Source organism: Pipra filicauda, unplaced genomic scaffold, assembly GCF_003945595.2.
Source record: "Pipra filicauda isolate LSUMZ 115617 unplaced genomic scaffold, ASM394559v2 scaffold171_size1565689_pilon, whole genome shotgun sequence".
Classification (NCBI taxonomy): domain Eukaryota; kingdom Metazoa; phylum Chordata; class Aves; order Passeriformes; family Pipridae; genus Pipra; species Pipra filicauda.
Genome location: NW_024104229.1, coordinates 1,506,146 through 1,531,950, shown reverse-complemented (window position 1 = coordinate 1,531,950; position 25,805 = coordinate 1,506,146). Strand labels below are relative to the sequence as shown.

At 44.5% G+C, this 25,805-nt stretch overlaps 1 protein-coding gene across 1 annotated transcript; it reads right to left on the bottom strand.

Moving 5' to 3' along the window:
• Positions 1-1,000: 1,000 nt before the first annotated feature.
• PPME1 (protein phosphatase methylesterase 1) lies at positions 1,001-25,363 on the bottom strand. The gene is made up of 14 exons (XM_027744188.2): positions 25,234-25,363; positions 17,556-17,649; positions 15,721-15,813; positions 13,763-13,820; positions 13,209-13,260; positions 11,213-11,367; positions 10,621-10,711; positions 10,273-10,338; positions 9,558-9,693; positions 8,983-9,112; positions 8,486-8,530; positions 7,635-7,699; positions 6,161-6,228; positions 1,001-5,222 (listed from the first exon to the last, which is right to left on the bottom strand). Exons 1-14 carry the CDS (start codon positions 25,329-25,331, stop codon positions 5,204-5,206), a joined length of 1,170 nt encoding a protein of 389 aa, XP_027599989.1. The 5' UTR covers positions 25,332-25,363; the 3' UTR covers positions 1,001-5,203.
• Between the last annotated feature and the right edge of the window lie 442 nt (positions 25,364-25,805).

Below are 25,805 nucleotides of genomic sequence, written 5' to 3'. Positions count from 1 at the left end.
CTCAGCCACGACTAAATCGTGTGGAAATAAAGTCAAAGGGCACTAAAATGGAGTCTCTTTTGGGGTGACAAACCTAATCCTGGGGCTCCCAGAGCTGTTTTGGAATGTCAAAATCCAGTCTCAGCGATCCCAGCTCTGTTTCGGGATGACAAAGCCTAACCCTGGGGCTCCCATCTGTGTTTTGGGATGCCAGAATCAAGTCTCAGGGATCCCAGCTCTGTTTTGGGGTGCCAAAACCTCAATCCCAGTGCTCCCATCCATGTTTTAGGATGCCAAAATTCAGTCTCGGGGAGATGGCAGCTCCTTCCACCCCTCCTGCCCCCCCGCCTGCCCGCAGACACATTTCCTTTCTCCAGCACGACCACAGCTCCTCAGTGACTGGAAGGCCAAGAGGAGGCAGCCGGGATCTCCAGCAGCGCCTGGAGATCGGGCAGGAGCCCCCAGCTGGTCCCCCTAGGCACTTCCCAGGGGAAACAACCCGGATGAAGTGAGGGTCGAGGTGAAGGACGCCATTGACACAGAAACTCTGTGTCCATCCAGCCTCATCTAGGAACATTTGGATGAGATTCAAATCCTCTGGGATCCCCCCCAGCTCCCCACGGGGGTCGAGGCAACCACGTCACCTCTCAGGCTCTTTCCTAGCTGGAAGAAAAAAGGACAAAAATTATTAAGGGGGAAGGAAACAGCAGGCAGACCTCTCCCAAGGGCTATCCTGCTCACTTTCAGTTAAAAAATGTACATTTATCACTCCTTGGCCGCTTTATGCAGCCCTGGATTAACCCTTACGTAGGCACACAGGGGTGGAGGGGAGCTGCAAGCAGTGTTCAGGCAGGACAGCAGGAGCTGGAGCACTGGGAAGAGGCTCCAGGAGCCCTTTGGCGGTCTGTTAAACCTGCCTGACTGTGAAACAGCCTGGAAGATTTCCAATTTCCCCAAATTCCTGCTTTTTCAAACAGGAACAACTATGCCAGGACTCAGAGATGGTTGGACAGAGCACAGGTTACTCAGCAGCCCGAGGGCCATGGTTTATTACTTCCAGATGTTTCTGTACACATGGGAGTTAGTCATGGAAAGGAGTGGGAAAAGCAAAAGCTGGTGCTAAATTCCCCATTTTCCCCCACACTACAGCGCAGGGAAGGGATGGAGGAGCATTTTGGATGACAAGAGGCTTCTATGAGTCACCAGAAAAACCCAAGGCTTGGGGATGGCACAGGAACAGCTGGATCAACACCTTTCCTCCACTGGCTGCTCCGAGGAGCCCAAGTACCACAGCAGAAGGGAAAGCAGGAATTCCTACTCCAGGCTTTTCACAAATGCTTTATTTGTAGGTGAGGGAAATGGACACGGAACAAGACAGGAACAGGATGTGGCTGACACGGGACATGGCGCGCGGTCTCTGGAGAACTCACACACACACACACACACACACACACACATTTTCCATCTGGGAATAGCAGCACATGGTAAAAGGTCACCCTGCCAGACTGGGAATGCTCGGCCACAACTGACCAAGCATCCAATAGCAAAGCTTGGATCAAATACCTATCCCTATCCCGCTGTTTTGGGATGCCTTACGGACACAGTGCCATCAGATGGGTGACTATGGATGACACAACCAAGGGATGCAAGATTGGGCAACACAAAGGGCACTTCCAGGCTGTGAGATGGGTAGTAGATGCACCAGGGCCAGGATTTCTTGGAAGGGACAACCCATAAACTCAATTTTTTGACCTCAGCTGAAGATTCATGTCTAGATTTCCAAGAGCATGGAGCACCAGTTCAAACCAGTGAATCACTGGTTGCCAGGCTCTTTTCCCAGGCCTTTCTGCTCCCAAGAGAAAAGGGAATAGTGGAAGGGAGGATAAATGTCAGTGCCAAAGTTACAGAACCAGACTAATTTGGGTTGGGAGCAACCATAAAGCTCATCCAATTCCAACTCTCTCCCACTACACCACATTGCTCCAAGCATCGCCCAACCTGGCCTTGAACACTTCCAGGGATGGGGAATCCACAACCTCTCTGGAAAACCAGGGCCAGAGCCTCAAATGTAAATTAACTTTTTCCCAATATCTAATCCACCCTCCTGGGGGGAATTTTTCAATGCATGGCTCTGGTTGGAATGGGCTTCCTCAGGTTTTCCAGGCCTTTCTGTGGCCAAAAAAGGGAAAAATAACAACTTTGTCTATAAAGGTATTACCTTTGCAAATGCCGTCACAGCCTGAGGGGAGAATTCCATCTGGAAAACCCCAGGTCTGAGTTTTCATTCCATGTTCAAGGGTTGGTTTATTCAAAGCAAGACCGCGTGCGTTAGCAATAGAGGAAATAATCTTCTTCCAACAATCTCAGTGCTCCATTCAGTCACTGATGGCTTTTTCTGGTGTGTATAATGTGGCAAAACCCGTCCTAGGCCTCATTTTTTCATTTATTTACTTAATTTATTAAATTAAAGCAAAGCCTGTGGCAAACCAACCTCCCAAACTGCATCTCATGCTCCTGCCAAGCCTTGGGATCTTCCACTGGGAAAGTTTCTACTGATCTTTAATCCAATAACTGGAACAAAAACAAGTGTGATTTCTAAATAATCCAAAGGCCACAGGAAAAACACAGTGAAAAGGTGGGAATTAGGGGGCAATTCACTCCGTGCCCCTGTTTTTCATGAGCTGAACAGAATATGCCTTCTCTCTGCAGTCCCTTTTCTCACAGCCTGTGCTATCCCTCATCCAAATCCCATTTATCCCAGCCTGTAGCTCCCTGGAAACTGCAGCAGGAGCATTAATACTTAGACAAAAGTACAGTCTCAAAAATGTACATGGCTTGACTGAACCAAAAGGAATTTCCCCTCCACCCACTCCCACACTGCTGCTGTCCCTGGAATTCCTTTTTTTTTTTTTTTTAAATCCAGCACCAGTCCCTGAACTACTCCTACTTATTTCAGGCAAGGCAGGGCTGGGAGCTCAGCACAGAGGGACGCACCATTAAATAGGCTGTTGAAACATTTATTTTCTTTTCACTCACCTCTCAAATGTTAAATAACAGAACGGAATCCTACAGCCCCAGAGGCCACAAAGGCCCCACAGATCCTAGAGGCCCCAAAGGCCTCACATGCCCCATAGGGCCATATAGGCCCCCTAGACTACATATGCCCCACAGACTTCAAAGGCCTCACAGGCCCTCTGGACCACATGGGCCCCATAGGTTACACAGGCCCCACAGACCCCATATGCCCCATGGGCTTCAAAGGCCGCACAGGCCCTACAGGCCAAACAGGCCCCATGGGCTACATAGGCCTCATCAACAGGATTCCAAAAGCCATACCTTTTCCAGTGGTGCCTGTAGAGAACACAGAACTGATCTGCTTTCCACGGAGCGGTCTGTGTGGTTGGGATTTATTTTTCAGATCTCATAAATGAAACAGATAACACGAGGAATCCCTTGGATTCTCCAAGTTACTTACAAAGGAGGAATGTGAATTCACCAGGATCATTCAGGATTATGACCACAGGCTTAATTATCCCAGGAAGTGAGACTCTGGATACAGACACTGTATTATTTAATCCCTAACAATTTGAACAAAGGAGTCGCCTGGAAAGGAGAATTTTGCCAATTTTCAGGATATGTCTCCGGAAGGTATTATTTTGCATCTCAATTATTGAAGATCCATTGAATCCATAAGGAACAGGGTGGACATCAAGGCCACAGGAAATTAATGCGGTAATTCACATGGTGACTTACAGAGGGAAATGCTGGGAACCAGCAATTTCCTTTAATCACCTGATGGCCAAAGTGCCAGGAGGGAGGAGAGCTCTCTGGAATGAGCTTTTCCTGTCCCTTATCCAGGCACTTCCCACCCTGATGTGTCAGAAGCAAGGCAAGGACCACTGTGCCCAGTGAATCAGAGATGAGTGGATTTCCACCAGGCTCAAAGTTAAACCCTTTGTCCCACCTGCACCTCTCTCAAATGCCAAGAATTCCTGATGGCTCTTGTCATGGGATATACACATGGATGCAAATGACAGCTCCCAAATTACAAAAATCATCCTACAGCAGCAAAGGGTTATGGACATCAGGCAGGAAAAAAGGGATTTCAGATATCCACTGGGAAAATATTGAGGAAAACTGCTCCAAAACATGTCTGCTCTTACACTCAAACATGATTCTGTCTAGGGATAATTTATCCCTGAAGAAAAGCTCTCTGTGTATATAGAATTCTGGAGGGCAGGCAGCAAAACGATCCAGGAAGTGACAATGGAAAGAAGGTCCTTCCTCCAGTTCCGGGGGGAGCAGTTGCCTCATCTCTGCATCCACATCAGCAGGACTGACTCCAAGCTCTTCCAGGGTTTCACCTACAGCCATTCCAGTGATACTGAGCAATGCTTAGTTGTGTGTGGCAGCTACAAGAAGGGAAGCACAAACACGTGCCAGGGGCAGGAAACAGCCTGTTGGCCATGTTGTTCCTGCTGCTCTTGGGTCTTCCCCATTAGCGCAGGCCCAGAGTCCCCTTCTTGGGATGTGTATGCAGTAGATGGAGTTATCCAGGCTATTCTTCCCAGAAAGAACTTGAAACAAGTACTAAGAAAACTGCAGGACTGAAACGGAGCTCACGGCTCCTCCTCACCTTTTTGAGTTACAATCTCATCCAACTTCTCCCAGGAAAGTGTCCTCTAGGCTCTTCCCACACCTTAACCCCTAAAGCTGGTGTTGGTGAGATGAAACCTGAGCTCTCAACAAAGCCAATTCCTCATCTGCTGTAGGGGAAAGAAAATGTGTACATATAAAACCCAAATCTAAGGGGCACTTCCAAGATGACTCCACAGAAAAATCCCGAAACTTTGGCTGTGCTGCAATGCCTTTGCTGGATCTGGACTGTCCATGGCCCTTCTGCAGTTGGGTCCAAGAAAGCCTGAGAATTGATGGAGATTGGTCTGATCAACTACTTGGGATTCCAGGAGGTCTTTCCTTGTGGCAGCAGAGAGGAGGATCCCACTCCCAAGGGTATGAAGAGCTTTTCATGGTCTTCAGTAGAAGCTGCTTCCCAGCAAGGAAGTCCCTAAGAATTTAGACTGGAGAACTAGTTCTAGGGGATGAATCTCACACCAACTTCCCACTGCTGCTGGACTGGGAGATGAGAGCATATGGATACATCACAGTGGCCTCTGGTGCAGTTTATTTACAACAGGAATCAGTGCTGGAGAACACCAGGATATTAACAAGCAGGAAACACACTAGGAGGCAAAAAAGAGAGTGGAAGAAAGATCCCATATTAAAATACAAGTATTCTCTGCAGATTCTGCAATACCCTAAATTTAGCTGCAAAGTCCTTTGGTCTTCTCCCTCTCTCCCATCAACCTACACTATATTCTTTCATTGAACTTAAAATACGCAGCTCCCAGTCCTGCATTTCTACTGTTTCATCCCCAAGGGCACAAGATAAAGGGGGAAAAAAAGGAAGAGGTCATGCAGCAATAACTCTTTAGCATTGCCAGTCCAGTGTCACACATTTTGGGGCTTTCAGCTTTTATTGAGGAATTCTTAGCTAAAAGCAGGAAGACTTCTCAGGATTGCTTTAAGAAACAGGCTGATTGTACCGCTCACCTGAAATATGATCCTAAAACACTTTCTGTGAGGTTTAACTAAGACTTTGGGAGTTTTTCCACTCAACCTTATCAGTCACACCCTCCTCTCACTGCGGATGACAGAGGCCTGGCTTCCATAGTTCATTTTGATAAGAAAACACATGGGATAAGTATAGAAAGTCTGGAATGTGAAGCACACAGCTTTACCTGCCTCATTTCATCAGTATTTCTTAGCCAAAGAAGTGTGATGGAAGTTGTTTGCAAGGCCTTGATTACTTAAATAAAATATTATTTAAGCTAAATGCCATAAAATTTGTCATTTTGCTTCCCTGAAAGGTTATAAAGGAAGGAATCAGCTTCGCTCCTCCTCTCCAAGGGGGAGGGACATAAGAAATTAGCACATGAGAAATTCAGAGGGAACACATAAACATCAAATGCATTAATGGCTGTGACTCAGAGCTGTTTGTTTACCTGTGGTTTTTAGCATCATGCCAAAATTCCAACCTCCCACCTTGAGAGCCAAACTGGCAGCAGGAGCAAAAGTTCTGCTCAAAGGCAGCACAGCTCCAGCTTTCATGAATCCTTACCACTGGAATCCTCCGATGGGCTCTGTAAACCTGTGACGGATCAGAAATGTTGCAACAGCTTCAGCAACCTGAGGAAAGGGGAAAAAAAAATCGGGCAGGATTTAAAGGGGAACAAAGAGAACAAGAAATTCAGGCAATTTTCCAAACCTGCAGCATTCCCAACAACAGTTCATGTCCTTAGGGTTCTCTTGCTGAGTCAAGTTTGCTTCTTTAAAACAAGAGCTCTGTATGCTTATATATATATGCTCATATATATATATATATACACACATATATATGCATATATACATATATATATGTATGTAAAATGCTTCCAGTTTGACTCTTCCAGTTGATCTCGCAACCAAGAAGTGACCAAACTTTTTCTCCACCCTTTTCAGTAATTCTTAAAACAAGGTCTGGTAAAATCACAATTCAAGTTATTCCTATAAAGAGCAAAGCAAGACGATAGCCTGACAGTAGCAATACTGGAATGGTTTGGGTTGGAAAGGACCTTAAAGCTCATCCAGTTCCGTAGGCAGGGACACCTTCCACCAGACCTCATTGCTCCAAGCCCCATCCAACCTGGCCTTGAACACTTCCAGGGATGGAGCAGCCACATCTTCTCTGGGCAACTTGTGCCAGGGTCTCCCCACCCTCACAGGGAAGCATTTCTTCTCAGTATCCCATCAGTATGTTTAGATAAAAATACCTATTTCAGACTGTAAAATGAAGCACCGAAAGGCTGTTTTACACTCACAGCCGTCAGAGCTTTAAAACAGACATGTTCCCAACCACATTCCTGCTTCTATCTGGACACTAATTCCAGCAGTGCCCAGAAGGAGCACTGCTCTGTCAGTCTGAAAGCTGTTTCAGGAACATTTGGTTTCCATTTGGAAAATGTGAGCCACTCAATTCAACAAAACACAGACCAACCCCTAAAGCTGCAGCTTGGTGCAAGGGATAGTGGGGAACCGCATGAGGAAAGGCAGGGATGAGAAATCCAAACTGGGAAGGATTATGTATGGCCAATCTTCACGAACAAAGATTTGGGAAAGGTCATTAACCCTTCAAGCCTGCGCAGTGGATTTTTTAGGTGAGACACAGTGTGCGCTGAACTGAGCCCACCCTTTAATCCTGAGGTTCATCTGCCGAGGCCGAGCGAGCTTGGACAGTGGCAGTGAGGTCCTCAGGATGTAGGTTTGTTTAGAGTGACCTTCTCTTAGATGGATTGACTTACAGGGCTGACGAGCTCCATCTGCCCGGGGAAGTTTTTCCCTGAGTGGGAAGGATTAGGTACATCCCCAACCCAGCATGTAACATCTTAGCCCAGGCTTTCCAGCCAGCTTCAAAATCCAAGCTGCTTGTGAAAAGCCAGTTGCAGTGCCAAAAAAAATACCCCTGAAGTATAATCTCTGCTCCATGGTAAAGAACAGATTCCGTTTGAATTTGAGCTGGGACAACAATGCAGCTTCAATCCCATGGTGGGGCTCACCTTGTCTGGAGCATCTTCATGGACTGCGTGGCCACACTGTGGGAGGACCTGCATCTGGAACTTCCCTGTGGATCAAGAGTCAGCACATGGATCTCACATTCTTTACCAAGAAATCTCACTAAAGGCATCTGCAAAGAGGGATGAGGGATGGTGTGGAAGTCTGGGCAAACTGTACAACACAAATAGGAGATGGTCTCCAAAGAATACATGGATCAGCTGCATAATTCACATTCCCTAGGTGTAACTAGAGCAGGTTCCCAGGAGTTAAAATGAAGCTAAACTTCTCGGAGCCTCTCAATGCAACTCCTTTCAGGTTGAAACTGTTATAAATCTACCTTACGGTAACATTTATCCTGTTATCGAATACTATTTTCCAGTACTGGTTGCTCTGGAAAGCTGGGATGGGTTAAAAAACCAGCCTAAATCCCAAAACATTAATGAAGATGCTTAATCTTGGTCTGATGTCTGCCAGAAACACCAGGAGACGGGACAATTTTAGATGGTTGCAGGTGTTCTACACAGGAACATTAGGAATGTAGCTAGAAAGGTGGGGAAAACGGACTAGAAAGAAGCCCTCACAGACAATGTGATCCAAGAGAAATGTGGGACTTCCACTGCTGGAACATTGAACACTGGACTGAACAAAACCCATGGCAACAGTCCTTCACAACTTTTAATTCAGCCTCTTACTCCTCAACTTCCCCACCTTTCCTCGAGGGTAAGAGTTAGAGAACACTTTGGGATGGGCTAATTCTTTAATGCACATTCGTTTGCATATAGACTGTACCCATAGCAACAAGCTGTCCTCCAAAAAGAGCATTACAGTAAGGCTGGAGTAAATAAATATTTACCTTGCATCTGCCCAATGGTCAGATCTTTATCCAGCCTGTCAACACCTACAATCAAATAAACAGATGTATTGGAGAAAAGCCAGAGAGAACATGACTGCATTTTGAAAGGACATTAGCTTGAAAAACACAAAATAAACACATCTGCCACCCACCATGAGGACATTTCACTGCTGCACCTCGAGACCGTGAAGTGAAACCGTGAAAGAAACACAGCCAAAAAATGCAAGAGCACATCCCTCTCTACAACTTCAAAGGAGATTTATCTTGGTTACACACTTTACTTCCTACTAAGGTACAAAAAGGGCCTAAGCTGTATTTGATTTTCAGTTGAGAAGTTCAAATCAGACCACAATATTTCAAAAGACATGGAAAAGCCAACATGGAAGAGGCAGGTTTGCTATTCCCAGAGAAACACAGCAGCCAAATGTTGACCCTATTTTCTAAAATACAAGTGGGACATCACTGAACACCTAAACAGGACTGGGAAAGACACGTACCAGCTAAAAGCAAAAGCTTTGGAGTGGGACAGCTCAGGAAGAGGTTGGATAAACCCCTGAACCAGCCGTCCCAGTACTTTTCTGTTTTAGCCAGTTCAATCCGCCACGTGTATAAATGTTCCTTCTTTGTCTGCAGGGAGGAGAGAGAGCTCTGCATTACTGATCAGGAAAACAGCAGGAAGAAAATGAACTCAGGGAGCCACTTGGAAGTGCACATATACAGAGATATATATAAAAAATACTGGCTCCCTCTGGTGGATCACACATGTCCAGGGGATGACCCTCCCTCCCCCAAATTTCTTTCCAAATTGGAGTCCAACTACACGAGTAGGTAATAAAAAAGTCAGCAAGAGCTACACCAAGAGCAGAAGAGCCTTCAAGACAAGGCTGAGGGACTCAGGGTAATCAATTTGCTATTTTTTTTTCCTAACATAAATAGCTCACAAATTGTTTGAACGTTCAGACTTCGAGTTTTCCATCCCTGGAGATGCTCCTTTTCAAATCAGAATGATCTGGATAATTACTGGTGACTACTCTTGCATGGGAAAGTGAAAATACAGCAAGAAACTCCCTACCTCAGTGTCATCTTCTTTCTTCCTTTTGTTGACAGAGCCTCCCCCTTCCTCATCCTCTTCCTCCTCCTCCTCCTCCTCTTCAATAATTCCCTCCACTATGGCTTTAGGACATTCAGGACTGGCAGCCCCTTCACATCTGTGAAAATAAACCCAGAAACTGATTCCTTGCCAAAAGAAAAAAAAACTCCAAACCAAAAAACCACCCAGAATTCAAAGTGTTCAGGAATTTCTCAGGCACCGAAAAAAAACCCCTCAAGTTTAGAAGAAGCTGCAGATGAAAGACTGGGATTGCATGAATGTGCAGCACGCGTATCCCGTGCAAACAGAAATGCCAACTGCTCCTTAGATGAGGCAGAAGTGGTCAAAAAATCAACTTAAGCTATTCTTAATGGAGTGTGAGACATTTGTAAAGGCTTCAGGTACATCAAGGATTCAAGAGCCACGAGCAGGTTACTCTGATTCATCCCCAAACCCACCTCAGATCACTCCTCAGATAACATTTATTTCTTAACACGTGCAGAAAGGCACGAATATCAAGGAACACACAACAGTTAAACTTTTTAAAACACAGTGGATTTCTTTTAAATCTTTGTGGGTTTTGCTCAAAGAAATTTTCCTTTTCAAGTGCACTCATGTAGCAAATATTGTAAAGCAGACTAGACGACTTTAAGAGCTCTAAAAAAAAAAAAAATAAAATAAACCAAAAGCAACCTACTGTTTGACTTGACCGACCATAGAAACTCTGGCAGATTCGAGATTTCTTATTTGTCCACTTTTTACACTAGAAAAAAATAATAAGAGAGAAATATTTACTGAAGAGATTCAGGAACCAGTAGGTCCAGAAACAGGAGCAAAATCCCTGCATAGTTCAAGATTTCCCCAAACCATTCCCAAACCCTGTTGTCAGAAGGAATTTGGAGTGGTTTGTGCTACAAGTCAACTTCAAACCACCCCCCTCCTCCCCCGTTTGTCACTGTAACTCTGAATTTAAAATTCATGTGGGAAAAGTGCTGGTGAGGAATCAGGGAAGACAAGTGATTTTAGAGACTAATCCATCCCTTACCTCCACTCAATGGCATTTTCAAGTGACTTGAATGTTTTGGGGCGACTTCTCAGGAAGTTCTGCATGCTGTTCAACGCATCCATGGCTGTTCCTAAAAGCAAGTATTTCAGCTTTGTGGCATCTGATGAAATCATTGCCATATCCCTTTATACAGAACTGGCTGCAACACCTTGAGAGAGAGCTGGAGCTCCCCGGGATTTAATGTTGTTAAGGAAAGTACAGTATTCCTAAGCCAATGGTCCTTAGTGGGAAATTAGTATTTGAAAAGGTAGGACATTCAGATTGTAAGATAAGAAGGAAACATTAATTAGCACCGGGCATTATAGGAAAAGCCACCCTTTTCCCTACTAAAAAGAAAGTATTTCAAAGCAATTAGCAGGAAATCAGAAGGGAAGAGAAGGGAGAAGAAGGGAGGAGAAGGGAGGGTTACACAGGAAAGATTTTTGTGTGGGCAGGCTATTTTAGGAGGATGGAATTGGTTTAAAAACTGAGCAAAACTTTTGGTATCCGGGGGAACTGGGGCTAAAGGAAAAAGTGGAGGGGGAAGCCCACCCAAAGGGGCGGAAGGTCACCTGAGGGAACCCACACTCACCTTCCACGACATCGATCATGCACAGCCCCAGCAGACTCGGCACCAGGTTGGCGACCGCGGTGTGCACCGCAATGGCCCCCCCCATGCTGTGCCCTATCAGCATGATGGGGGGGGGAAGGTCCCCATACAGAGCTTCCACCACATTCCCAACGTCTCTGCCAGAGGGAGAGCAAACCATGGTTGGCATCTCCACCTCTACATGAGGAGAAAGTACAGATCCAAGAGAGATTTCTGGCTTCAAATTGTCTTTTAACCCACAGGGAACAAGTTTTTTCTCCTGTCACTGCTTCATCTCGGTATCAGTGAAGGAAATCCTTGAAGCCAAAGCTTTCCCGAACATCCATGTCATTTCCATTTTTGTTAAAAGAAAGTTCTCATTTAGAAGGTACCCATTTAGAAGGTACCCATTTAAAAGGTACCCATTTAAAAGATACTTGAGCAACCCACTCTACTGGAAAGTGTTCCTACCCAGGAGGAGATGAGCTTTAAGGTTCCTCCCAATACAAATTTTGTGATTCCCCAAAGAAATCATTTTAGGTTGACATTTGCTGGTGAGAATGTTAAATAAAAGGTGAGAAAAAGCTGTCAAATCCTCTTGCATGGAAGCACAAAGCAAGAAATTCATTGTTCTGAAAGAAGAACTGTTTGGAATTAAAGGGAGAAAATAACTGAGCCCAACTAACCAAGGCAAAGGTGAACAACATTGGGCATGAGCAAAAAGACTGACTTTCTACGAGCACAGATATCACAAGGCAAGGGGCAATTTCCCCATCTTTTCCATAAGGAACCTTCTTAAATTGAAGCTGCGACTTCTTGACATTTTCCCAGGATGGGAAAGCTGGATGATGTGATCCTCAACCCCCAAAGCAGCAGCAGAGCTAAGGGTTGAAATTTACTGAAGAGCACTGTAGTTTAAAGACATCCCAGTTTCTTTCCTGACTACAACCATTCTGAGGAACCTGAGCACTGAGCAGTACTGAAAACAGAAGAGAAGGGAAAAAATAGCTTGACTAGCTTGTTTGCTCCGCTAGAGAAAATTGCTTGAGGATTTGATTTAAAAGAATAAGCATAAAGCCAGCACTAATTTAAGGCTCCTATTTAAAAGATACTCAAGATTAACTTTCAAGCTCATTGCTAAGAGGAGGGAAAGGTTTGAAAACAAAAGGGACTTGTTTTCCCCACACAGTGGTGCTGCTCCAGTTCTAAAACATTCTAATTATTTAATCCGGCATGTCCTCAGGACAGTAACACACCAGGGCCTGACAAGGCATAAGCAATAGGAATAAGGTACACAATGGAAGTCAGAATCCATTTCACACATGGCCTCCCCACAACAAACCAAGTGGATTTGTCCATGGGAAGGTTACAAAATCCTTCGTGATTTAACTGTAGTCATAGCAAAGAGTCTCTTTGTACTAAACATGGGCAGAGCATAATGTGCTTTACAGTGGGTATTTGCTTTTCTTACAGCTTTGTCAAGAGGGGGATTTGCATACCAAAGCAGGTCGTGGTAGTTGAAAAAAACAACCCTCTCTATGCTTGAAAAATCTCAGTCTGTGGCCCAGACTTTGGGGGTGCCACCAGTCCAAGGTGGTCCCACACTGAATGCTCGCTCCAGGAGCTGAGGGAGACCCAAACTGGTGATTTCAGGCTAAAATCCTCCCAGAGATCTCCAAGGAAAGCATTCCCCTGCCATTACAAACTCTCTAGCAAGTGTTGTAGGTTTAAAATGCTCACTGATGTGGAGCCACTGAGTTTACAAACTGAGGGAAACCAGAGAATGACTCCAGTTTGGAATCTGACTCAGCTGGCAAAGATATAATTTCAAACAATTTCAAACTGTCCTAAAAAGGAAGGAAAAGAAGGGATAACTACCAGAATTACATGAAGTGAAATATCCCAGCTCTTTGAATGAATGTTTTATGTCTTCAAGTAGTTTATTGTTCAAAGAAAATAAGAGGTTTGTGAAAAGAGAAATGAGCTTAAACTTCCTTACTTGGACATAGTCTCTGCAGACAGATCCTCAGGATTCCTAACTTTTGTTTCTCCTAGAAAAAAAAAAACAAACAACCCCAAGTTAAATTCACTTCAGTTGAAAACGTTCAGGCCCTCTCAGGACTTAGAGCAGGGACTGTACAGAGCTTTTTGGCACAGATACTAACAGTGAGCCTACAGCAGTGCACATGAATTATTAAGAAACACAGGATTATTGCACTATGGGTTGGAAATACTGCCCATAACTGTGCTGTATTTGCAGTGTATCTTAAAATTAAATAACAGCCCTTATTTCTCATAGTAAAGATTACCTAAAGGTCACGGAAATACAAAGGAGGGGGTTGGTGGAAGGAACAAACCCACCAGTGCCTTGCACAGAAGTTCAGGGAGTCTCAGCTCCTGGCAGAAGCCACTTTTCCATCCCTGCTTTTGAATAAAAATTGGGATGCCTTAAAATGCTTTCTTAGTAATTTTTGCAAGGAATTCACTACATCTTAAAAAAAAACAGAGAGTATAGCACACTGATGTGATCCCAGGTTTATTTATTTGACTTACCATGGCCTCGGAGATCCAAAGCTACGATCCTACACTGGATCCTGTTAATGATTGCAGACTGCAAGGAGGGACAGAGAGAGTGGGATTAGCAACATCAAGCATTCCCTAAAAACCCTTCATTGCCAACAAAGTGGCTGAACCTGGATTTGATAAGGTGTTACAGACAGCAAGCAAGAATATTCCATAAAATGATCCTTAATAAACCAAAAGCTCCATCCTTGCCACTGCTAACAAGGACATTTATTTCCCTGTGCATCAAACACTACAAACATTCACCAAATCATGAATTCAAGCTCTGCAGCACCTCTGAAAACTGAAACAGCAGTGGGATTATGGACACCAAAGGAATTCCCTCCCTCTCCAAGCCCCAGATGGTACAGAATGAACTCCCGGCTACATGGCTGACATGACGATGAAGCAGCTGCTTTGCAGCACATGTTCAATTTGCTCTCAAACAACAGAGTTTTACAGGTTGAAATGTATAAAAATTGATTAGTCCAAAGAGGTCGGGGGAACAAGTGAATAATTTTTTTTAAGGTAAAGTAGGGTTGCAACACAATTATGGCTCTATTTGTCCCTGGTAGATCAATGTAACTAAGTTATTTCAGGTATCATAGAGATTAAGTGGCATTCTTTGTTGACAGGAAGACCTCTGTGTTAAGCAGTCATTGATTATTTAAATAACAGCCCTGCAGGAACAGGGAAATTTGCTGAGGAATTCTTAATAGAACCACCTACATAAATGCCAAAAGCCACTCAGCCCCCTTATTTTGATTTTTCAGTTATTCAACTCCTAAACGGCTGTAGCAGTTGCTCTTCCAAACCCCACTGAATCCAGAAGTTAATATTTTCCAGCCCCTAGAGACACTGCAAAACTGCCATCTGCAAGGTGCTTATGCACCATAGCAATAATTTAACAGAGGTCTGCTGCTAAAAATCAGACTACTGTTAGTAGACAGTAAGGAAAGAGGATCATTGCTGTGATACGAGGAAGTGGAAGGATTTCCAGTGCCCTGAGTTTTATCCAAACTGGAGTATTTTGGCCATGAGAAGTCCAGACTCGTCACTCAAGAAGTTCCCTGCTCAATAAGCAAGAGAAATGAGGAACACACTGCTCCTGCAGGTTATTTTATTTATAGATGGTTACCCTCAATGGTTCTCAAATTGTGTTATTTTTATTTTGAAAGAGGGGTTTGGGTTCGTTTTCATAAGCTCTGGTTCATCCCAAACATTTAACACTTGATTGCTTGGGACAAATTCATTCCAAAAGGCACAAAGGACATAATTTCGTAGCAGGTGCTAAAACTAACAAATATTACAGACACCAAAATTACGGTCCAGTTGGAAAAGCATTTTTCTGGTGTGTCCCATCATATTATAAGATGGTTTCATCAGGATTACTCAACAATCCTGTTGGGAATTTAAGAGCAGTTGCTGGTGACTCCTGTAAAATGGTCATTCTTGGCAGTCACCATTAAAGTGCTAAAAAGTATTAAACGGGAACAAAGGCACAGGGAAAACATGGAGGTGTCACAATTCCATGGAAGTCATCCTATTATCTGTTAAGGACACCAGAGAACTCAAAGAGTTGCTGGATTAAAAAGGTCCTAAATAAACATCCCACGCTGCAAGTGATTTTACTTTATTTGAAGTCTTCAGTTTTCTTCCTTCATTTTTCAAAGGGAATGGGTGGGATGGAGGAATTCTGGCTTGGTCACTCCCCACAGCCACTCCTGGTTGGCACCACCTCAGTTTTTGTTTCAGAGAGTTTCAGTCTGTGTTTCAGAGAGTGGCTTGAGCAGCAAATGAGGTTTCTCAGCAGGACCTCAACCACGCAAAGATAATATTGTTATTATCTTTAATAATATTGTTTTCCTGTGTTTCCCAGAGCTGAATCCACACTCACACAGGTACATTTCCACACACATTTATTTCTCTCAAGCAGCAGCTTTACTTACAGTAAACACAGCCCAGGACAGGGCAGAGTGGCCTCCACCGTGTAACAGCAGCAGGACAGGCCCCTCTAACCCACTTTTGTAAATTCGAAAAGTGTATGAACAGTTAAGGGCATTCCAGAGAGTTACTCGAAGTCACTTGGATTTGGAGCCTGCAATACCCAACAGTGTTTTATTTCCACCCTTGTGTACCCATTTCTCCCTCTGATTTTGTTCAAGCATTACCCGGACAAAACGTAACTGAATTTAAGCTTCAAGAGTTGTTTTCCGGCTGCCCAGTTTTTCTCCTCCCCATAATTCCCACATCTCCTGCCCACACCCTTCTCCCCCTGTGCACAACAGTGAATCGAACAACTCAGAGAAAACTAGAAAGCCACTAAGCCACAGGGACTGGAACCCCTCTGCTCTGGAGACAGGCTGGGAGAGCTGGGGGTGTTCAGCCTGGAGAAGAGAAGGTTCCAGAGAGACCTTAGAATCCCTTCCAGTGCCTAAAGGGGTTCCAAGGTAGCTGGAGAGGGATTTTGGACAAGGATCTGGCAGGACAGGACAAGGGGGAATGGCTTCCCACTTCTAGAGGGCACTGCTAGATGGAATATTGGGAAGAAATTCTTCCCTGTGAGGGTGGGGAGGCCCTGGCACAGGTTGTCCAGAGAAGCTGTGGCTGCCCCATCCCTGGAAGTGTTCCAGGTCAGGTTGGATGGAGCTTGGAGCAACCTGGTCTAGTGGGAGGGGGTGTACACCTCCATGGCAGGGGGTGTAACGGGATGAGCTTTAAGGTTCCTCCCACCCCAGATTACTCTAACAGGTCACTGGGGCAGAGCAGAGGGCACCAGCCCACCCATTAATTCAGCTGCTTCCACAGTTCACATCTGCCCACAACCTTTCATACGAAGCTGAAGTTTCTCTAAAGGGAGCAGAAAAAAAATCCCAAACAACTAAGATTTGCTTAAATTTGGGATGTTTATGTGCACAACCTATTCATATAGATCTATTATGCTTTTTATTTCATACTGGGGCCTCAGGGGACTGCACATTAAACGCAGGCAAGGTGCACATCACAAATCACTATGGAATCACAGAATGGTTTGGGTTGGAAGGGACCTTACAGCACACCCAGTTCCACCCCTGCCATGGGCAGGGACCCCTTCCACTAGACCAGGTTGCTCCATGCCCCATCCAACCTGGTCTGGAACACTTCCAGGGCTGGGGCATGAAGAATTCACGGGATCAGCTGGACAAATCCATAATGACAAGCTGAGTAAAACAACAAGGAGAGAGAATTCTCTCATTTCAAAGCATCATATGGTACTGGAATTATAGGAGTAATTACTAAATTGGTATTTGGAGAGAAATAGCCTGAAAGTTTGGTTTCCCTAATCTTGGAGAAGAAACAGCTGCAGGAAAAAACCTGGCTGGCACTGCCAGAAGACTCTGATGGCATCACCACCTCAGCCAAAAATTTGGAAGTATTTATCAACATTTAAGTGTTGATGTTGAGGTTGACCTGTTGTACTGCTAAAGTTGTTAATAAAAATCAATAAACAGCTTTGATCCTGATAGGGTTTGAATTATGGGAACCTGCTGAGTGTTTGCCTGCAAAAAATGGTATTGAGCTGGTGGAAATACTGCTTTTGAATTAATGATTACTAAAGAAACAATGGCCTTGCTAGGAAGAGCTTAAAAGGGATAGTTCTAGTTATTGATAAGGAGCCCTGCAAGGGACATAATGGAAGATGAGAACAAATACATGAAAAAGCTGAAGAGAACCCCAATAAATATGTGATACTACCCCAGTCACTGAGATTATGACAAGTTAAATCTGCCAAATAAAAGGATATATCCTTGCCAGTGTCATTTTCCACCACAACATCCTCCATAGATTCAAAGTACTGGCTCCAAAGCACTGGTGAAAAATCCCTCTTTCTTCCAGGGCTGCAAGACAAAAAAAAAAAATCCCTAAGAAAGGAGTTATTTTTAAAATCTTCTACTGAAATTGGCATCCAGGCTTCCCTCCATCCACTGAAGAGAACATGCTGGTGTTATGCAACAGTTCAGGACTGGAAGTGAAATTCCCACATAACAACAATATTAAGGATTTTATGGTCAGTGAGGAAATCCTTCTTTTTTTTCCCTAACTGTTACTGCTATTGAGGAGAACTCGTGGAAACACAGAGAGAAGAGTATTTTCCTCATCAAGTAATTCCAAGGAAAACTGGAAAATGGTGATTTAGACTACACTAAGCCAAGGGAAAATAAAAGGAACACAAAATACGGAGATACCATCCCAGTACAACCTCCCAGTTTGCAGGTGCTTCAGAACAGAGTCAGAAGTCATTAAATACTTTGTATTCATAATACTTTGCATTAAATACTTCATAATTTTGCTCTGGCCTTGAGGCAAATCTGACACTCACATGGCTGGAGTACTCCAGAGCCTGGAACACAGGAAGCCATCCCAAATTTATGACTCAGTCCATGAATCATAATTTTAAAAAAAAGAATATGTTGCTCTCAGAAGTCACCTTGACCCACAGTATTGAAAAGCAGTGTCAGATATTTACTGAAGGTTACTAATTTACCACCTACTACCTGGAACAGATCATAATATTCCTAGAAATCCCCTCTAATTTTTGGAAGAAGTAACATTCAAATAGAAAGTCAACCTGTTCCAAAGGCTAGAATTGAAGAGTGTGGTATAAATTAAAATAATGTATAAATTTAATTTATAAATTATTTTTTAAATTTAATTTATGAATTAAAAACACTGTTGGAAGCAGAATAAATAAAATCCATCCGCCAGGTTTAATTTCACAGCAGCAAGTTTTAATTACAGTTCAACTGTTGTGAAATTTATTGCGACAGTTAAAAATCTGACATAAAAAGTATTTAAAATGGGAGGTAAAGCAACAACAGGAATGTGAAGGGAAGAGAGAGAACAATTAAATTAATTCATTTTGTGCTTCCATGTCTATCCTGCCTCAGTTAAGTATAAGGACCATGGGAACAACATCATCATAAAATGCAACGAACACTCCTCAAAATGCTGTTTTCCATGTCCTTAGAGCTCTACAGGTAATGTCCTGGGAATCTGACAATATCCTATCCTAAAAATACCTAATTAGGAAGGACGCTTTCAAGTCCAGCAATGCAGGTAAAACACAGTGAGGCTATATTTATTAAAATAAAAAATAAATAAATTTTAAAAGGTAGGATTTTTAAAAACTATTTTAAATTAAGGATCACAATAACAAAACTGTGCAACACAGATGCTGGTGGAGTATTTCCACACCAGGGTGGGGGACTTGGAGTGACGAAAAACTAGGACATCAATGCTACTACCTGTGGCCCCTTCACGTCTAGGAATTACCTTTGGCCTTTTTATATAACCTGGTGTCTTCTTCCATATGCTCAGGGAATAATAACTGAACAAAGGCAGCAAAAACCCCCCTGGTTTTCCCAAGAAAACATTTCCAAATTGTGAATTACAGTCATTATTCCCCATCTCCTCTTTGCAATCATTTCTGCTGCAGTTTTTTGGTGGTTACATCACAAAGCACTGCAACAAATTACCCCTTAAATGAGCTGCTCCTGCATTACTAATGTCAGGGCGTATCCAGCACTCCATGGAATGCAATCCCCCTAAATTATCATTAGGCCTGTGGACATCCCATAAACCAACTTTCAAAGGTGCCCAGTTGAAAAAAACCAATTTATTTTTCAAGAGGTGCAGCTGTGCCCTCTCCTTGTATCCCCATTTCCAACAAAAAGCTCCGCAATCAGAATTTTCCTGATGACTCAGTTGATGCAAAATCTGGTTCTCGGGCTGGTATTTACTCAGGAAGGCTAAAAGAGTAGGGCTTAATTTTGGAAGTGGAATAATTAGGCTGCATTCGAGCCCAGGATGAGTAACTGCACCATTTTAACTGTGTTTTTGCACTTCAACTCATCTGGGGGAAGAAACCAGGCAGCACAGAATATTAAAATCCAGCATGGGCGTGAGGGGTGAAAGACCTTCCCAGCAGAAAAATGCCTGTGGAAGGAAATTTCTCCTGAATTCACGGCTTCCTAAGGAAATAGAACATAACAGGCAAAGCAGCTTTTGGATTTTGTAGAAAGAGAACTCCTACTTCCCCTCGTATTTCTAGAGTATGAAACATAAGCCCGCTGCCCCCTGAATTCCAGGACCAAATTCCCTCCTGCAGGTTTCCAGACTTCTTGTCAAATTTCAATTAAATAAAACGGGGTGTCACCTACGTAAATCCAGAAAATATTAATCTCTTTTACTGCCTCAGCTTAATCTCATACTCTGATCAAGAAAAAAATATCATATTCAAACCTTAATTTTTCCCTGGAAGCCATCCCAGCTCTGATCATGTGCTCTCTCCATAGCATTCTGGTTCTTTCTGGAGATGGAGAGAACTTCTCATAGCTTGGACAAATTGCCTTGTCCCATTTTTGAATAGGTAAGAAATAAATTCCACTACCCTTTTAAAATACTGCATTTCAACTGCAACCAGACTTTTCCACAGCATGTTACAGTTGGATTTAGGTTTGATTTTCCTGAGGAATTCCAGGTGATTAGAAAATATGTTGTTACACCCCTTCCAATGTAATCCATAATCCTGGTAAACAGCAGGAACTCCCTGGTAACTCACCACCTGCATCGTGATAGCAGAGACTTTAAGGGAATTCTCTTATCCATAGGGGAGGCAGGACATGGGGAAGCTCCTGATTATGCCATGAAGAGTTTTGGCTGTATGACAAATTAATGAATTTTTCTGGAAGAAGGGTTACAGGATGGACAGCCAGGGAATCCATAACATGTGGGAGAGGTATGAAATCATACGACTCCTCAGTAGCACAAATTTGGGATATTTAGCATCAAAATTAATGGTAATAAAAAGCAAGAAATGAACTTTTTGCTGTTGTTCCACCAAGGCCACAAGACCAAGCTGCAACGACACAAAATACCTCACAGTCGGCGACAGGCTCAGGATCTGCCACAAACACCAAACCCCAGAGTTCCTACCGTTAAATGCAGATTTTTAAGCACTCGAGGCTGCCACGGGGAATATGAATCACAGTACTAACCAAAATCACCAAAACCTGCAGTTGGATCGATAAATTAAAGGTATAACTGGAAGAGGATCCAGAGAAGTATAGAAATAATCCAGACTGGAAAACAGGGCATAGAGCCAGAAGCTTTACAGAGATGGGTAAATTAAATTAACTCAGAAGCTGCTTGGATTGAAGGGGATTTTAAGCTTGTTTTCCCAAGCAGATGATTTAAGAGAACCTGGAGAACTTGGTCTCAGTCTCAAGCCTCTTAGGCTGGCCTGGAGCAGCTCCCTCTCCTGGAAAAAAGGTTTCCCATTTCCTGGGAGCACTGATACACAATCCCTGGACCACAGAATAAACCTGCAAGGCTTCTCCATTTTCCACATCTAACCACTCCCTGGGAATAGATCCAGTTTTTCAGAGAATCCCAGACTGATCTACGTTGGGAGGGACCCTAAAGCCCATCCCACTCCAACCCCCTGTCATCCCTACCTTCCACTAGTCCAAACCCTGTCCAACCTGGCCTTGAGCACTTCCTTCCATTTCTGACAGCAGAGATCCAATGCTAAAATATCCATGCAAAAGGCAGGCAGATGGTAATACCACGACAGATCCATGGAGAGTAGCTCAGGAATTGCAAGAGGAATCCATGAAATCAAAGCTGAGCCCTTCCTCAGGAACTTGCCCTGCTGATGGATTTAGCAGCTTCAACAAGAGTTAACACCTCCAGGGAAAATGTTAATAGTTGTGTGACAAATGTGGAATATCTGAGGGAAAAAAATTAACAAGAATTCCTATGTTTGCAAGGGAATTGGAGCAGAAAGTGAAGAGGAGTCGGGAATTAAAAACTATTGTCACCTCTGATGCAAATACATGATTGAAAAGAAAATACCTCCAAGCAATGCTGAAACATAAAATAACCTCAGATTTAACACTGAACCCCCTCAAAGAGCAGAATAAATGTGGAGTTTTCCACAAAATCCCAAGTGACCACAGGGGGTGGAAAACATTTCTCCCGAGAAAAGAATGAGTATCTTTGATTTTGAATTTATCTAGAGCTGCTTTTTTTAGCACAACACACACTCAAAATTCAAAATTAGAAGCGAACCCATTAAACAGCAGCTGTGGGTTTGCACCTTCCTATGCTGAAGCAACATTTTGCTGACCAAATATTTGAACTGACAAAACTAATTAGTGCTTTTTAAAGGATCCAGCAAACCAAATCAGAAATGGGTGCGAGAGAATAATTTTTCTGGAATGATCCTTAAACTCCAACACATTAAGCTGGAATTACAAAACACATTCTGGGCACCTTCTGCAGCTGTTTTATCCCATTGTGCAGTCCTGGTTCGTACTGAACTGAACCATGTAAGGATAAACTCAGCCTAAGCTAAACTCTATCCCACTTTTTCTTGTCTCCTTTCCATACAAGCCACAGGCCCCTCTGGATGAGGCCATTCCATGTTGGGTGTGCAACCAGGAATGTCCACCATAAAGGGATTTACTAGGAAACAAAAAATACAACTGTGCCACACAACACAACATTATTATGGACTGTTCCCTGCTGCTTCCAAGGGGAAGAATTCCAGGGAAATTCTTGATCCTTAACCACAACAACAGGTTTCATATCAGTGCCCTCAGGAAGTATTTGAAAGGGAAAAAAGAGCTTTATAGGACAACAGAAAACAAACTTTCCTTCATAATTCCCTAACAGTGTTTAAAAACCCTCCAAAGTGCAGCAAGACAGGAAGAACTGTATAAATTAATATATGGGATTGTTACTAATGAGCATAAATATCTCTAAATAAAAAAAAAAAAACCACAAGTGTCTATAAAACCCTTTGAAAAATCCCTGGAAATGCCCGTTACAAGTTGTTTGTTTACCTGCAATGAGCAAATGAAGCAACAAATACATGGGGGGGGGTTTGATTTGACAGCACTACATTAATTCAGTAACTTAAATGCCTTTACTTTTGTCAGTTTTTCTAACAAAAACTATCCCAAGGGTTGGATGGGGTGTTGACAAAGTTTACAGTGCATGAAAACTGTATAAAGCGCATTAAAAAATACACAAAATAGCTGTGAAGGATGAGTTAAACAGGATAAAACAAGAGGAAGAATTAAAAATTTAATTTCTCCACCTAAACCAGGAAAATTGTGCTTGGCAGACTTTGCTTGGTGAAACCTGTTCTGAACAGAGCCAGCAAAATTAAATAATATATTTAACACTGAATCTAGCTTTGTATGTCCATGTAACCTTCAACACACCACTGTGAAACCCAAGCCTTCCCATGACACGAACTGGGGAATTTGGAGTTTAGTGGCTTGTTCACAACCCCACATTTCATAAGGAAACTCTTAATTCAGGTAACCAAGAGCCACAGGAGAGCAGACAACAGTCCTGAAAGAGAGAAAGTCATTCTAGCTCACTTATTTTCCAATTTCTAAATTAATCCTAAAACATAACTTTTTTGCTTAACTAAAGGCCTTGCCAGTAAACACTTGGGTGAAGCTTACCTTTAAAATAAAGCAATGTTTGATGAAGATTTGGCACCATTAATTCATGTCCTAACAACACCAACTGCATCCCATCCATCCAAATATAATCAATGGATATCCAAAAACATGGATGGAAATCCAAAAATAATGAGATGTGTACTGACCTTTTTAAACTCTGCTTTAAAGGAGAGGAAAATGATCCTCTCCATCCATAAATACCCCAACAGTTCATTTCCATATTTCCAATAATTCCCATTATTTCTTTTAGTTATCTGATTTCCTGCATCAAAGTAGATTTCCTAGGGGAATTGTAGGATATTTTTATCCTCCTAATGGAGCAGGAATTGTGCAGAGGTTCTGAGGTGGAGAGGACCAGAGCACCAACCCCTGGTGTATCTGTCACAAGGTAGACCTCAAATTCCATACTCTCACATCCCTGAAAACACATTTTCTCCAGATTTAACAAAATCTCAGTTTTTCTCATTAATTAAATTAGTTAAAACCTCCATGTTTTAAATCTGCACCATCCCTGCCAGCTTCCTTTGCTTCCCTCTGCACTTGGAACTCCCTCCCTCCAAACCAACCTGCTGCAAGATCCTGTTTTTCTCCTCGCACCACAACCTTTGGAGGCAGAATTATGAAATTCCCTTCAAAAGTATCCCATTTGCAACCCATTTTCTCCCCTTGACTCAGGGAATAAGGGTTGTTCTTGCCCGTTTTATCCTTTCTACTTGCCATCCACATCCTTAAGTCAAACTTCTCCCACAGCTCCCAAAACGTGCTCTCAACTCCTGCTTGAAAGATTTAAGAGTATCCCAGATTTTCCATCACCTGGAGCAGGGATTCAAGTCCCTCAGCAGAGCTCACCTACTTCACAGGGATACCTGCTGCTGAGAAATCCCATTTCACAGAATCGTGGAACACCCTGGACTGGAAAAAGGGACCCACCACAAGGATCATCAAAGTTCAACTCCGACTTAGGAATCCAATTCCCAAAAATTCCAAAACACCTCTCTCCCCCAGCCACGCTCTGAGGTACCAGATGGAAAAGGTTCTTGACACTCCCTCCCAAAACTGATGGCAAATGGATTTGGAAAAAAGGGCTGGAGAGTAATCCCGGGACCTGTCACCTCCCCTCAGCCCTGAAGATACTCCGGGCAGTGCTGGAGAAGCCTGATCCAGGTGCTGCTTCTCCTGGAGCACTGGGGAGTAGGGCCACCCCTTCCTCCAGACCCCCAACATGACCCCCCTCTGCCTCCAGACCTCCCCAAAACGACCACCTCTCCCTCTACACCCAGTATGAGCACCCCTTCTTCCAGACGCCCAAATACCGACCACCCCTCCCTCCATATCCCCCAAAATGAGCCACCCCCTCCAAATAACGAGCACCTCTCCCAATGCGACCACTCCTCCCTGCAGACACCCCAAAAACAAGCCCCCCTCCCTCCCTCCACACCCCCCAATCCGTCCCTCCAGGCCCTGCAAGTATGAGCCCCCCTCCCTCCAGACCCCCCAATAATGACAACCCCGCTCTCCAGACACCCCAAATAACGAGCACCCCTCTCTCCTGACCCCCAATACATGCCTCCAGACCCTACAAACGCTCCTCCCTCCACATCCCTCGAATACGAGCCCCCCCTCCGGACCCCCCCAACACAAGCCGCCCTCCCTCCAGACCCCTCAAAACCAAGCATCCCTCTCTCCAGACCCCCCAATCCGAGCTCCCCCCCAGACTCCTCAATACGAGAGCCCCTCCCTCCAGACCCCCCAATAAGCACCACCTCCGTGTACACCCCTCAAATACGAACACCCCTCCCTCCACACCCCCCAAAATGAATCCTCCTCTCTCCAGACCCTCCAAAACGACCGCCCCTGCCTCCAGAGCTCCCCCTCTGCTATAATCCTCCCCTCCAAACTCCCCCCGGCCCCTTCAGTCGCCCTCGCCCTTCCCCCGCCTACCCCATGCGCATCTTGGAGCCCGACTGGCCGCCGCCGCCGGGCAACGGGGGCCGCGGCGAGAGGCGGCCCAGGTGCAGCTGCTTCTCCAAGGCCGACATGACGGCGAGGGACACACCGGGAATACCGGGATACACCGGAACCCCCCGAGCCGCCCCCGCCCGCTCCGCCCCGCCGGAAGCGGCCTCCGTCGACAGCGCCGCCGCGCGGCACCACGGGAAACACCCGCGTGGCATCATGGGAGATGTAGTCCGAGGCTCCGCTGCGCTCTATGGAGCGTGGTGCATGACGGGAGTTGCAGTCTACCGCCATGGCGGCAGTTGTGGGGAGGGATGCGGCACGGGGGTGGGGAACGAGCGGCCGATCTGGGCCCCGGCGGAAGGGAGGTGTGGAGCGGGATAGAAGGATGGAAGGGTTCTGGGGTGTGACAGGGGAGTCACGGGAGCGCGGAGTTGCCGGAAGGGAGGTGGCGGGGGGCCCGTGGCACCATGGGAAATGTAGTCCGCAGCGCCGCAGTGCTCTGCGGGGCGTGACGGGAGCTGTAGTTCCCCAGGGTGCGGCAGCGGCGCTCGGCG